This window comes from Podarcis bocagei (genome assembly GCF_964188305.1).
Source record: "Podarcis bocagei genome assembly, chromosome: 7".
NCBI classification, from domain to species: Eukaryota; Metazoa; Chordata; class Lepidosauria; order Squamata; family Lacertidae; genus Podarcis; species Podarcis bocagei.
This window is the reverse complement of record NC_138132.1, coordinates 83990252-84005486: the sequence shown is the minus strand read 5'-3', so window position 1 is coordinate 84005486 and position 15235 is coordinate 83990252. Positions and strand designations below refer to the sequence as shown.

General features: G+C 49.6%; 1 protein-coding gene across 1 annotated transcript in view; it reads left to right on the top strand.

Annotated features, from left to right (window-relative positions):
- The first annotated feature begins 260 nt into the window (after positions 1 to 260).
- LOC308592050 (anoctamin-7-like) overlaps positions 261 to 15235 on the top strand; it is a 28193-nt gene continuing 13218 nt past the window's right edge. The window contains exons 1-13 of the mRNA XM_081203320.1: positions 261 to 843; positions 1662 to 1764; positions 2001 to 2185; positions 3635 to 3742; positions 3859 to 3995; positions 6159 to 6216; positions 6376 to 6486; positions 7562 to 7727; positions 9308 to 9398; positions 11040 to 11136; positions 12545 to 12688; positions 14368 to 14505; positions 14625 to 14723. Of these exons, the coding sequence (XP_081059446.1) occupies positions 712 to 843; positions 1662 to 1764; positions 2001 to 2185; positions 3635 to 3742; positions 3859 to 3995; positions 6159 to 6216; positions 6376 to 6486; positions 7562 to 7727; positions 9308 to 9398; positions 11040 to 11136; positions 12545 to 12688; positions 14368 to 14505; positions 14625 to 14723 (1569 nt within the window). The 5' untranslated portion in view covers positions 261 to 711. The remainder of the gene's footprint in view (positions 844 to 1661; positions 1765 to 2000; positions 2186 to 3634; positions 3743 to 3858; positions 3996 to 6158; positions 6217 to 6375; positions 6487 to 7561; positions 7728 to 9307; positions 9399 to 11039; positions 11137 to 12544; positions 12689 to 14367; positions 14506 to 14624; positions 14724 to 15235) is intronic.

Sequence of the window (15235 nt, the reverse complement as noted above, 5' to 3'; positions counted from 1 at the left end):
GGGGGGACTTGGGGAAGCTCACCTAACAATGTTTAGGAATAATAAGGATAAGGCCAAAAAAATTTGTATTTTTGTATTTCTGTTTGTATTGTTTATTTGTGTTATAAAATGAATAATTTAAAAAAAACAAAAACAAAGAGAGGATGCTCTGATTTCTCCCTGACCACCCACCTCTTTCCCCCTCCTCCCACCTTTGCACAATCCCTCTTTGCCACCCACCCACCCCTCCGTGCCCCCCCCCCCAGGCTGACAGGCAGCAAGAGATTGTGCCGGGAAGCCTCCTCTGCTTCTGCTGCTGCTGCTCCTCCTCCTCCTCCATCCCATAGCTGCTCAGCAACAGCAGAGCAGGGGCCTGCCAGTGCGTAGGGCTGGGGGGGGGGGCAACAGGCAGGCAGCGGGCTGGCGTGGCTCCCAGCGCCCCTCCTTTCCCAGGCCATAGGCACTGCCTCTCCTGCTGCTGCTGCTCTGACATCACTGCTCCATCTCCTTTGCAGGACCAGAAAGATGCTGCACAGCGCAGAATGATGGAGGTCCCCAGGCCATGGATGAGGAGCTAGGGGAGGGCAGGGAGACTCTCTGGCTTTGGAGGGCCCCCCACCCACCCAAATGAGCTTCTCTCCTGCATCCCACCTCCCTATGGAAGGACTGAAGCGGTGATGGAAGCTGCAGCCTGAGTCTCCTTCCCCGACAACGCCCCCCCCCCAAGCTACCATGATCCGCAAGAAGGTCTCTGGGTCAGATGCCCAGGACACCGGCCTGCTCATCGGCCTGGGGAAAAGCCCGTCGGGCCTCTACGAGGATTCCAGTATTCTCCCCAACGGGGGCGCTGGAAGGGACACCTTCGTAAGTACACGGGGAAGGCAGGGCAAGCAATCCCAGTAAGGGGTTCTTTCCAGAACTAGGGGGTGTTGGGATCAACGCCTTTCATGCCTCCCGCACGGGGAGGTTTTTCCTTGGGCCCCTGAGGGTGTTTGGAGCCTAGATGCGATTGCCCAGTGGCAAGGGGGAGGCGCTCTGTGTGTGCTCAGGGACTACACTCCTCCGCCAGCTTTATTTAGAACCAAGTCCTGGGTGTGTCTCAAGAAAGAAAGAAAAGAAGGAAAGGGGTTCAGATCTTCAGGTGTAAGACCCCCGTACCCCTAACAGCATCACTTGGTGGGGTCTCTCCTTCAAATCCAGCGCTGGGAGGAGGGAGGAGGCACAATTCTGCTGTCGGACCACAACCCAGAAAAGCAGCAGAACTTTTGTCCCCATTTAAAAATGCAATTGTGGGGTTCAGCTGCCCACTGCTACTGTACACAAATAGGGTGGGGGTGGAGCCAGTGGGCAAAGCCTTTCCGTGCCCCTTGGGTCTTTTTGCTGCAAACTGTGAGCCCCCCCCCCCAAAGTTGCACGAAGGCTGAGCTGCTGATTAAGGACTGGCAGGTGGGAGGGCCCCAATTCTGGGCCAGGCCAGGCCAGTTAATCCCAGATTAAAAAAACCAAAACAATAAGAGCAGGTCCTATTAACAGGAAGGAGGGGGTTCCCCATCTAGGACTGGCTGGCCCACTTTGCAAGGCTGCAGCCTCAGGCACCCACCAGGCTCTACAGGGGCTTCCACATTCCGTCTCAGACGCAGCATAGTCCCCCAAATGTGGCCCCATCCTGATTTTGTTTTCAGGATGTGGACGACGACGACCCCATCTACATTTATGGAGATGAAACTTATGGCTACCCCAGCAGTGCCAGCGGGAATTACTTCCGAGATGGGAAGACCAAGATAGGCAAGTATAACCCCTTCTTCCTTGCCCCAGTGTTTTGCCCGAGTTGCAGTTTTGCAACCGCAGAGCAAAGGGGTCTTCGGCTTCCGCGAACTCCGAGCAGCAGGCAGCGCGAAAATGAACCCGCGTTGCTCTGGCCACATGCTCTGGCCTTGTGGGGGTGGGCGGCACTTCGGTTGTGGAACAGGGCACCCCCAGGGCGCCCACAATTCCCTTGCCATCTCCTTCTCTGCCTGCAGATTTTGTGCTGGTCTGGGAGGAGAAGCTGCGTCCCTCGAAGAAGAGGCGCAACAAACAGCCCCACCCGGAAGGCGAGAGGGCAGCGGGCCAGGGGGCCGGGTGGGAGGCGGCCCGTGGGCGTCACGAGAGGTGGAGACAGAAGTTCCTCAAGAACCTGCGCACTGCCGGCCTTTTGATGGAGAAGGTGAGGGGGCTTTGCTGGCAGGGGTCTCCTGGAGGGCTTCGGGCAAAGTTGTACCAAGGCTCCCTTGTGCCCTTGGCAAGGAGCTGCACTGGCACCTCTGAAGCTGGGATAGACCATGAAGCAGAAACTCAAAAAGTTCGCTTTCTGTCTGCCAGCCTGCCTGCCTTCTTTTCCACTATTGGGCACTCCACTCATTTCATTTCATTTCACTTTTCCATATTACCATACGCAATGCGGTTTACAGCAACAAAATATACAGCAAAGAACCCACACCTTAGAACAGGCATAGGCAAGCTTGGCCCTCCAGATGTTTTGGGACTACAACTCCCATCATCCCTAGCTAACAGGACCAGTGGTCAGGGATGATGGGAATTGTAGTCCCAAAACATCTGGAGGGCCGAGTTTGCCTATGCCTGCCTTAGGATAATGTGATCGAATACAAAAAGTCATAATAAAATATAACTTTAAAATGGGACGGCTTATATTGGACTTATATCCAATAAAGTATAGTCATACCTCATGTTACGTCTACTTCAGCTTACGTTCTTTCAGGTTACGTCCCCGGCGACCCGGAAGTACCGGAAAGGGTTACTTCTGGGTTTTGCCGCTCGCGCATGCGCAGAAGCGCAAAATGACATCACACGCATGCACAGCCGTGGCGAATAGCAACCCGTGCATGCGCAGACGCGCCACTGCGGGTTGCATTCTTTCCATGTTGCGAACGGACCTCCGGAATGGATCCCGTTCGCAACCAGAGGTACCACTGTACAGTCAAACCTCGGTTGTCCAACATAATCCGTTCCGGAAGTCCGTTTGGCTTCCGAAACGTTCAACAACCAAGGAGCAGCTTCCGATTGGTTGCAAGCGCATCCTGCACTCAAGCAGAAGCTGCGTTGGCAATTCAGCTTCCGAAAAACGTTCGAAAATGGAGCCGTTTGGTGCCAAGGTTTGACTGTAGTATCCAATAATCTCTGGGAATATAATAGTACACAACTAACTCTCAAAACATCGGCAAATAATAATTAAACAGAAATTCACTCTTAGCATATACAGTAAATAATAACTAAACTGTGATCCGTAAAAACAAAAAGATAGACGCAAGTCACAATGCATAAAATACCACATATTTGTTATAATTGTGGAAAATCTATTTTTTTAAAAAAAAACCACACACAAAACAATGCATAAAATACCACAATACGTACAAAACCATGTAAAAGGATCAAGTGGAGAAACAAAGATGCCTGATGATTTATTTTTAAGAAATCCCAAACTCCTCCACTCATGCTTCTAATAGCTCCACCAGCCAACTGGGGAGGGGGCCCAGGCTTCAGGCTTGTGTTTTCTTGGGGGCCACAGTCTTTGTGCTGCACTCCATGTGGAAGAGAGCTTGGCCGAGGCTTCCAGGAAGCCCCTCACCCTCTTCTCAGCAGCCTGTCTACTTCTCAGGAGGAGACTCTGAGCGACCGCAAGGGCATTCACTACATGAAGCTGAGCGCGCCCTGGGAAGTGCTGGTTTACTACGCTGAGGAGCTGTGCATGCGGGCCCCTCTCCAGGTAAGTGCCGGCGCATGCAGGTACGGTGGGGGACCCATTTGGCTTCCGAGCAGGCTGCCTTTTTGCCAGCGGTCTACCTCCTAGCCCCTCCATCTCCTCTTGTGCCCCCATCGCAGGCCCACCCCAACCCGGACCGCAACAGCTCTGACGACCTGCTTCGGAAATTGCACCTGCCGAACATCATGGCGCAGCAGGTGCCCAAGAAGCCCGTCGACTACTACACCTGTGCCTTCCGAAAGTCCAAGCTGGACAAGTGAGTGAGGGCAGTGTGGGGAACCACCAAAGGGGGGGGGACCTCCAAGCGGTGAACCCCAGGTGGCCCTCAGGCCTTTCTGTGTGGCCCATAGCTGTCAACGTACAGATTTGAAAATAAGGGACCAGCAGCCTCAACAATAAGGGATCAGCAGCCAAAATAAAAGATTTTGCGGACACAAATATGTTCAACTTCTGAGCCCCTCCGAGCCAAAGGCAGAAAGCCCAGCCAGCAGCCAAACGAAGCCTCAAGCGGTGGTTCCCACAGCGCAGCAACCCGGCAAAGGGGATGCAGCAAGGAAAACCACCATCACCTTTCCGCTGGGAAGCGCTGAGCAAAGGCAAGTCCCCAGGCAACACAGCCGATTTGATCGGCACAAGGCATGCAAGCTCCACCTCCCAGTCGTTCTTAGGCCCCTTATTGGGTGAGCAACGCAGCCAAGCAACACAGTTGGAGCCTCCCTCCTCCCTGGCCGGCAGGGAGGGAGGGAGGGAGAGGAGCTGCTTCCTTTGAAACCCAGGAAATTTAAGGGACATCATCAATAAGGGACAGCAGCGGGACACAGCACTGGGATAAGGGAGTTTCCCGCCAAATACGGGACAGTTGACAGCTATGGTGTGGCCCCCAGGACACTTCTCAGACCATACCCACCTTCTTGGTCTCCAAAGGAAGCCTTTCAGCAGTCGTGCCGTGTTTGGGCATGGCTGGGAAGTTTCTGAGGATGCCTGCAAGGTCTTTTGTCCAACTGGAGAAGGGCTGCGGTGCTGGGGGGAGGCAAGACCTGTGGCTTTTGTGTGGCTGGAAGATATCAAGAGAAGAGTCACTTCCATTGCCCCACCCAATTTTTGCCTCTGGCCATGCCCACCAATGCCACACAGCCCTCAAGGACCACCTCTTTCCATATGAACCTACCCAGACCCTGCAATCATCACCTGAGGCCCTTCTTTGTCTGTAGTGTAGCAGCATGAGAACGGGGCCTTTTTGGCGGTGGCTCCCCATTTGTGGAATGCTCTCCCCAGGGAGGCTCGCCTGGCGCCTTCATTATACACCTTTAGGTGCCAGGCGAAATCGTTCCTCTTTAACCAGGCCTTTGGCTGACTGACAGACATCCATGCCCTTTTAAAACGTGTGTGTGTGTGTGTGTGTGTGTGTGTGTGTTTGTGTGTGTGTGTGTGTGTGTGTGTGTGTGCATTTCTTGGGTTGTTCTTGTTTTCAGTGTGCATTTTGCGTTTGCGTTTTTATATTGTGATTTTACGTTGTAACTGCCCTGAGATTTGCGGGTATAGGGCAATATGCAAATATAATAATAATAATAATAATAATAATAATAATAATAATAATAATAATAATAATAATAATAATAATAATAATAATAGCAGCCTAGTGGGGGGTCTGGCAGGCCAGATAGAGAAGCATGAGGGCTGTAGTTGTGCCTGCAATTACCCTGCTCCGTTCCCAAAACTGCTTTGGCCAGAGGTGACAAAAGCTGCCCAGGCTGAAGAATGGCAGATCAAGGTGATGCACTACATGGAACTGGCAGAAATGACTGGCAGAATCCGAGATCAGGGAGAAGAGTCGGTGGAAGAAGAATGGGAAAAATTCAAAGACTACTTGCAGAAATACTGTAAAATTAATGAATGTTAAAGGGATGTTGGATTGAAAACAAGGGGTGTTGGTAAAAAGATTAACAAGAATATGTAAATATGGATTGATAATGGTGGAAAATATATATTTATAATAGGTTAAGATGCTGGGCAAGGACAAAAGATAGAGGGTAAGGACTAGCTGAATTAAATATCTGAACTGGAATACAAAAAGGGAGGTGTGAGGAGGTCAGGAAACTAGTAAATGAAGTATAAGATTTGAAATTACTGATTTTCTTTTTCTATTTTCTTTTCTTTTTGTTAACTGTTTTCTATTTTGTATTTTTCATGTGTTTTGTTTTTGTATTTTTGTAATTTTTCCCCCTATTCTATTAAGGTTAGTCTCTGTCTTTATTTTTTAAGCTTAAACTTTGAAATCTATTAATGTTTGTAAAACTTCAATAAATATCATTTTTTTAAAAAAAAAGCTGCCCAGGCTGAGGCCTTGGGGAAGCTGCCCAGTGCTTCCACCCCAGCCTGTGCCCAGCTCTCCTTCTCTCCCTCTCTCTCCCTATTTCAGGTTCCTGGGCAGCGAGCAGCACGATTCGTACTTCACCAACACGCAGAGGCATCGCATTGTGAGTCCTTTGGGTGGGGAATGGGGCAGCCTGGCAGCAAAGAGGAGGAGGAGGAAAGGGAGGAGGAGGCAACTTGGACCACCTCTCTTGTCCATGCCCTTTCCTTTTCCTCCCACCTGGCTAAACCGCCCCCCTGACCACCACCCCTCTCTCTCCCAGGTGTATGAGATCCTGGCCCGGACCATCTATGGGAAGAGGAAGCATGCAGAGATGGGAATTGACCGGCTGCTGAACGAAGGGGTCTACTCCGCAGCCTTCCCACTGCATGAGGTGAGAGAGACGCTGGGGGGGGGGGTTCGGATAATAATAATAATAATTTATATCCCGCCCTCCCCAGCCGAAGCTGGGCTCAGAGCGGCTAACAACAGTAAAATAATACAGCATTCTAAAATCAATTCATTATAAAATCAGTTTAAATCAAATTAATGGCAACCATTGGGCTAGAGTTCTGTGAGGAGCCAGTTTAGGGATTCCCTAACGCATGAGAGGGGGCCGAGACCCCCTGCTCCTTGACTCCAGGTCTCTGCGGGTGCTGGTTGCAGTTCCTTAGCGCTGGGGTTGGGGGTGGTTCAGTAGAGAAACAGCTGCTCTGCATGCAGAAGGTCCCAAGTTCACTCCTTGGTATCTCCAGCGAGGAATGGGAGAGACCCCATCTCTGGGACTCTGCAGAGCTGCTGCGGCTGCCAGTCAGTGTGAGCAGTACTATGCTGTATGGATGCACTGACCTGTTCTTGGAGGGCACTTTGCATGTGCCCCAAGGCACCCTTTTCCCTCTGCTTATGGTCATGGCTGTTTCACTTGTGCTGTTTCACTTGTGCAGAGCTCGTCCAAGGTGGAAGTTAGAATAAAATTAAAAACTGAAAACGAAGAAGCAGCCAGTCTGTGACGTGGTTCCCCAACCACCTTAGCCCTCCCAGGCCCGGGGCAAGGGTACCTGGCCACTGCATGGGCTTCCTTGCCTCTCACACAAATGATAAACCCCATGGAAAATATTGTATGTAGATAATATCAGATAAAAAAATCAGGTTATATCTAACATAAAAGGCAAGCAGTGAGTGCAAAGAACAGCGCATTATATTTCACAGGATGTTACAGGTTGTTGGTTTTTTTGGTAACTGTCTTTTCATCTTTACTTTCCCCCCAACTGAAATTAAAATCCTGCTACTTTTCGTGAGGCTGTACACCTTGGCCTCTACACCCTTGTCCCTTGGGAGTCTGGGATCCTCCCCAAGGATGGCTGTGCTACCTTCTGACATCATTTCCTGTGGGTGATGATGTGACTTCCTGTGGGTGATGATGTCACATGTCCACTTAACCTCTTCCCTTCCGGCTCCTCCTCCCGCAGGGCCCCTTCGAGCTGCCCGAGTACGAGGTCCTGGGCGAAGAGCTGAACCCCCGGCAGATCCTGTACCGCTTCTGGGCCCAGTGGCGCTGCTGGTACAAATACCAGCCTTTGGACCACATCCGGGAATACTTTGGGGAAAAGGTGGCCATTTATTTCGCCTGGCTGGGTGAGGCGCCCTCTTTTGTCTCCTCCTTGGCTGTGGCAAGACGCTGTTCAGAACTCCGGAAAAGGGAAGCAAGGAAGGTGCAGAGGCAGGCAGGGGCCCAAAATCACTCTGCGGTTGCTCAGAGGCCATGTGCACACCAAGCCTTTGTTGTTGTTTTTTAAATAATGTTTATTAAGGTTTCACAAACAATAACAAGTTTCAAAATTTAAACATAAGAAAAGCTTCAAGAATAAAAACATACAAGAACAAAACAGATAAAAAATAGACAGTAAAAAACAATTAGCAAAAGAAAGGAAGGAAGAAAAGAAAAGAAAGAAAAGAAAAACCAAAAAGCAGAACAGAAAATAGGTTAATATTTTCATCTCTTATACTTCATTCACTAGTTTCTTGACCTCCTCACACCTCCCATTTTGTATTCCAGTTCAGATATTAAATTCAGCAAATCCTTACCCTCTAGCATTTATCCTTTATCAATCCCCATTTACATTTTCTTAATAATCTTTTTACCAATACCACTTCTTTTCAATCAAACATCATTTTAACATTCCTTAATTTTACAGTGCTTCTGCAAGTAGTCTTTAAATTTCTTCCAGTCTTCCTCCACCGAATCTTCTCCCTGGTCGCGAATTCTGCCAGCCATTTCTGCCAATTCCATGTAGTCCATGCACACCAAGCCTTTGAAGCACACCCCCAAAGAATCCTGGGAATTGTAGTTTGTTCAGGCTGCTGGGAAATAAACTACGGTTCCCAGGAACCTTGAGGGATGGGGTAGCTGTATGCTTCGAAGTGTGTGAGTGTGAGCTGCCAGAGGTCTCCCTCTTCTTTACATTCCCATATACCGTATTTTTCACTCTATAAGACGCACTTTTCCCCTCCTAAAAAGTAAGGGGGAATGTGTGTGCGTCTTATGGAGTGAATGCAGGCTGCGCAGCTATCCCTGAAGCCAGGAGAGCGAAATAGCCATGCAAAGCCTCTGGAGCGCAGCGGGAAGATCGCTCCCCCTGCCCTGAAGAGGCTTAGCGTGGCTATCCCAGAAGCCAGAACAGCAAGAGGGACAGCTGCTGTCGCTGCACAGTGATCCCTCTTGCTGTTCTGACTTTGCTTCGCTGGAGAGGTGCTGCGCAGAGAGAGAAAGCTGCGCAGCGCTCCTTCAGCAAAGCGGGAGGAGAAATGGAGCCCCTTCCATTTCTCCTCCTGCTTTGCTGGAGAGGCACTGCGCAGAGAGGGAGAGAATATATTTTTTTCTTGTTCTCCTCTAAAACTAGCTGCGTCTTATGGTCGGGTGCGTCTTATAGAGCGAAAAATATGGCACCTTATTTCTCTTCTGTTATTGTGTGTGCTCCTGTTTGAGCCTTGCACTCTCCACGTGCTCAGAGATAACCTTTGAAGCGGCTTTGGGTCTCATGAGGTGCCGAGTTCAGCTCCTGCTCTGCATCTAAGTCCTGAGCAGGGAGACTTGGGGGTGGGGGAAATCTGGGCTTGAGGAAACTCTGGCCTGGAAGGGGCTCAGGTTGGGGGGCGGCAGGGCAATGTTGGGTGCCCTCTGCTCATGGGCTCGGCCTCACCTGTCTCCCCTGCAGGCTTCTACACAGCTTGGCTCCTCCCGGCGGCCGCTGTCGGCACTTTGGTCTTCCTTGCCGGCCTCTTCACCATGGGGACAAACACGCCAGCGTGAGTGGGGCAGGGCTTGTGGGGAGGAGGAGGGCAGTCAGCTTGTGGGAGAGCCAGCATGTCTCACCCCCAGCATGACACCCCCCCTTTCCAAGCATCCCTTTCCAAACCCTCATCCTGCATCTTGGGCCCCATGGGGGTGGGAAGCTCCATCTCTTTTATGGCTGTGCATCAGGCAGAAGTTCAACTGGTGAAGCATTTCCTAGCCTGCATCTGCATGGGCAGGAGGAGACTGGCCACACACTGGGCCTTCAGTGTCGCCTTGGTGGGTGGGGGTCCCAGAGGCACCTTGGGAACAGACCACCTTGGAAAATCAGCTGAAAGGACTGTCCAAGTCCTGAGATTTCTGAAGGCCGAGGAACAAGGAATAAGAGAGAAATAGCCTCCTCGGAGCAAGCACCTAGTTGATGACCGAAGAAAACACGATGCAGAGCTCTCTTTTTTCAAAATAATCATATTTAGAGGAATAAAAGCAGGTTCCTTTATCCTCTGTCCATTGCGCTCCATCATGCAGAGCACGATGGGCTGCCTCGGCCTGATCCTGCCGTTTCAGCTGCAAATGCCCGGTGGTGGAGTTATACAGCAGTGGAGAGGACTTTGCGCCCTGCTTGTGGGTTTGTGGCTGCCCCCCTGTCAGAAGCAGGATACTGGGTTGGGTTAGATCAGGGAGTGGATTCTTCCTTGTCTGCCTTTTCTCATTCCTGCCCTCTGACCCAGGATCCTGGTCCTCTCTAGCCTCAGATAGGTGATTGTGCCAATTCTGGGCAAAGGAAAGGGCATCTCCAGATGCGTAGAGGGGCTCTCTTTCGATTGCTTCATGCACAAAGAGCTCCAGTTATTTAAAAAACACACACCACTTCCTGAGTTAGTTTTAAGCTCTGGGCAGAGAGCTGAAAGGAACCCAGCTGGCCTTGAGTGTAGTGATCCGGTGGGATTGCTATGAGGAATTATAAAAAATATGGGACAAGCCATTTGTGTCAGCAATGAAAGCATTGCGTTGACTGGGTTTGAGACATTTTGATATGATTCCTGATCAACCCATGCCTCTGCATCTATGTCCTAGTTCTCTGCCTGACAGGCACGTATAAGCATTCTAAACACAGGCCAGTTGCTTCATCAGGCATCCTGGGTCATAAAGATAGTAGGAAACTTTGATGTAGATTTGTTAATCTTTAGATAGATCTTAAGGGCCAGGAAGAGAGTTCACAAGGAGATGTTAAATACTGACCTCCGGGGTTTGCTGAATGCATTCCTCCTTTTAGTCCTGTTTTATTTACTCTGAACTACGTATGCATGCTCAAATTAGCTCTTTGTAGTTTTAACTTTGTCCCCACGTGGTTTGTTTTTTTAAATGCTCAGAGGAAATCTGATTGGTTCTTACAAACACTGTGCAAAAAGTTCTTTTGTGAATAAAACGACCTGGGCCAAGGGGTGGACAGGATTATTATTAGTATTCGCACTGCCTCCCAGAGTCTTGCTGGTCAAGCCTCGTGTGTATTTTATTAATCAGAGTCCAATCCTTCCTTGCTTTGGGAACGCTACAGGTGAGCATCATGAAACACACCTTGGGTGAGCCCCCCAAATGCCCCCCCAACCCTGAGTGACATCCTCCACTGACCCTCACCCTCTGCTCTTCCCCAGGCAAGAGATCTGCAACAGTGGAGGGCAGTTCCTCATGTGCCCCCTGTGTGACACCTGCGGCAACTGGAACCTCTCTGAGATCTGCCCCATGGCAAAGGTGAGGGGACTTCCTGGCTGCTGGGCCTTATGGGGATTGTTCTTGGAGGGGGGAAGAATGGGAGGCAGGGCATTCAGTGACATCACAGAGAGCCAAGGAGCTCTCTCTGTGGGGTGTGGGAATGCAACGGATTGCCTGCTCCCAAAGTGGAGCTCCCAAAGTCTCTCTTAAAAAAAAATTTAAAATTTAAAATTTAAATTTAAAAATAATAATAATAAAACTGGTTTTTCAAATTACAGTTTTACAATCACATACCCAACATAAAAACCACATTTTTTGGAATCTGCTGGACTTCCTCCCCTTTGTGGGTCCTATTATTAGTCCTTTCCTCCTGCATCTTTTAGGGATGCGGGTGGCGCTGTGGGTTAAACCACAGAGCCTAGGACTTGCCGATCAGAAGGTCGGCGGTTTGAATCTCCGCGATGGGGTGAGCTCCCGTTGCTCGGTCCCTGCTCCTGCCAACCTGTTGTTGCTTTGGAAAAGGTTATTTTAAACATTTTAACAGGTTCTCTCCCTGTCTCATCGGTTCAGGCAAGCCAGCCTTTGGTGCCCTCAGTTCCCCCATCTGCAGAATGGGAGCCATAGTGATCTATAAGGGATTTTTGTTTTGCTTTGTTTAGAAAAACGTTCGTTGGTCATTCATCTATTCAGTACCGGCAGCTTTGTACCCAGCATGGCTCAGGAATGCTAACAACCCTCTAAATCAGTGCAGTTTTCAAAGGCGCAGCCCACAACCTTCATTCAATCAGTCAGTCTTATTGCACATAGTCAAAGGCTGCTGCGATGTACAATCTTGATTCGAAATGGCACACGGCTGTATCCAAATATCGGCCAAAACCTGCTCCTTCCTCTCAAGCCAATTTGGTTAGGATCTCTTTAAGAGGTGCCTAATACATGGAGCAAGGGACACGGGTGGCGCTGTGGGTTAAACCACAGAGACTAGGACTTGCTGATCAGAAGGTCGGTGGTTCGAATCCCCACGACAGTGTGAGCTCCTGTTGCTCGGTCCCTGCTCCTGCCAACCTAGCAGTTCGAAAGCACGTCAAAGTGCAAGTAGATAAATAGGTACCACTCCGGCAGGAAGGTAAATGGTGTTTCCGTGCGCTGCTCTTGTTCGCCAGAAGCGGCTTAGTCATGCTGGCCACATGACCCAGAAGCTGTCTGCGGACAAATGCCGGCTCCCTCGGCCAATAAAGCGAGATGAGCGCCGCAACCCCAGAGTCGGCCACGACTGGACCTAATGGTTAGGGGTCCCTTTACCTTTAATACATGGAGCACAAAACCTTTTCCCCAAAACGGGCATGGGCATGGTGTAGCTACCACTGGGTGGATTTGATTCCATTGGAGTGTCTGTATGGCAGCTGTTCCTGGACGTCTTCCCCTCCCCCCTCTCCTGTTCTGACCACAGGTGGGCTACCTCTTTGACCACCCAGGGACCGTCTTCTTCAGCATCTTCATGTCCTTCTGGGCCGTGACCTTCCTGGAGTACTGGAAGCGGAAAAACGCCACGTTGGCCCACCACTGGGACTGCATGGACTTCCAGGAGGACGAGGCAAGTGGGAGGCAAATTGGGGCCTGCCAGGCCTCCCTCAACCCACCTTTTAGGTGGGGGTGTGGCAAACTTAGGCAGTGTTCCCTGCAGCAGCAAAAGCAAAAAGCAGAAGCAGTTTTGCTGCGCCAGCCACTTTAAAGCCCTAAACGGCCTCGGTCCAGTATCCCTGAAGGAGCATCTCCACCTCCATCGTTCTGCCTGGACTGAGGTCCAGCGCTGAGGGCCTTCTGGCAGTTCCCTCGCTGCGAGAAGCCAAGTTACAGGGAACCAGGCAGAGGGCCTTCTCAGTAGTGGCAGCCGCCCTGTGGAACGCCCTCCCACCAGATGTCAAAGAGAAGAACAACTACCAGACTTTTAGAAGACATCTGAAGGCAGCCCTGTTTAGGGAAGCTTTTAATGTTTAACAGACCACTGTATTTTAATAATTCGTTGGAAGCTGCCCAGAGTGGCTGGGGAAACCCAGCCAGATGGGCGGGGTATAAATAAATAAATAAAATCATCATCATCATCATCATCATCATCATCATCATCATTATTATGGTGCCAGCTAACACCAATCAGGCTAGCACGGTGCATCTAGTATGGTGGGTGGGCAGGAGTTTGCCCCCTTCCCTCCTGGCGCAGCTCCTGTGGCTGGATGCCAGCAAGAGCCATTTCGCACGATGTTTCCGACGAAATGCCATTTCCGAACGTCTGAAAAGCGTTTCTCTCTCTCTAGCCCTTCGGTGTCGAGACAGCGTTCCCAGGTCGTGCTCAGAGAAGCAGGATTTAGGAATAAAGATGTTAATAACGTTGGCAGCATTAAGATAAATTCAACAGTGTAAATAAGTTTTGACGGACGTAAAAATGGAATAGGAAGGAAATAAGCAGCTATCTTCTCTTTAAAAGACATCTGAAGGCAGCCCTGTTTAGGGAAGTTTTTAATATTTAATGCTGTATTGTTTTTAACACTTGATTGGAAGCCGCCCAGAGTGGCTGGCGAAACTCAGCCAGATGGGCGAGGTATAAATAATAAATTATTATTATTATTATTATTATTATTATTATTATTATTATTATTATTATTATTATACTGAATGGTTTAGTTTATGTAAACTACGCTGGGATGGCATGCAAACTGAACCATGGGAAGAGAGGAAAGGAAGTCACTGATATTTTAACCTTGTTTAAATGAATATTATAAAATGTAAAATAGAAAAAACTTAATAAAAAATATACAAAAAAAGAAAAGGAACAAAGATATTAATGTACCAAGCTAGTGCATAGCAACGGAACACCCTAAACACATCACAAAATGGTCATTTTCATGACCTCGTGGTCCTTTTCCAGCTCTGCGATTCTGTGCACCACAAGGCTTGTAATATAATCCTAAACATCTCTGCACAGGGTTAAAGGCCATTTGCGTCCAAAGGGTTTTCTCCTTTGTTTAGGAATCTGAGAGGTCTGTGTTCCCCAACCCCACTTTGTCCCCAGAAGCCGTTTCATAGGATTTCGTAGAGGTGGAAGGGACTCCCAAGGTTCATCTAGCCTAACCCCTACGATGCAGGAATAGCAGCTAAAGAATCCCTGGCAGATGGCTGCCCGAGCCCTGCTTAAAAATCCTCCAAGGAAGGGAGAGCCCAACACCTTCTGGGCTTCGTCTCTCCATCTCAACCGCTCTCTGTCTCTCCTTCCCCCAGGAGCGTCCTCGGCCAGAGTTTGCCGCCATGGCCCCCCGCATGGAGCAGAATCCCGTCACGGGGGTGAAGGAGCCGTACTTCCCTGAACGGGACCGTCTCTCCCGCATCCTGACGGGATCCATGGCCATCATCATCATGGTGAGGGGAGTCCCCTGTCCCCAGCACATGCCAGGCAGAGGCCTGGGCTGCGGGGCTGGGCTGAGCTGAGAGCCTTCCGGTCTCAGCGCTGATCCTGAACGCTTTGCTTCTCCCGTCAGCTCTGTGTGGTGATGATCTTCCTCGTCTCGGTGATCATGTACAGAGGAATTGTCAGCACCATGATGTACCACACAGGGAACACGATTTTGATGACCCAGGTGAGAGCAGAGAGGCCGTGAGGCCTGGTCCATCCACACACACCCCTTAGAGACATTGAACCCCGAATGTTAAGCGATGGATTTTGTAGGGAAATGGTTTTGTGCAAAGCGTACGGTGCGTTTCCCCCCGCACTGCCGCATTCTGGGAACTGTAGCTGACCCCTCATAGAGCTACAACTCCCAACATCGTTAAAATCGTTAGTAGGGTTGGAGTATCACTTGTAGTTGAAGGGTGAATTCTGGACGCGATGGAGATGTAAAAGATTTGGATCATCATCAAAGATGCAGGAAGAAATTATTAATAACATGACCCACAAAGGGGAGGAGAGAAATCCAGGAGATTCCTTGGAATCCTGTTTTTATGATTTATGTTTGATACTGTAAGATTTTAATTTGAAAAACCAAATAAATAATTTTTTTTAAAGAAACCACAATTCCCAACATCATTAAAACTACAGTTCCCAGAATTTGGGTGTGTATGCTACTCTCTAAATGTGCTAAAAATGCACCAT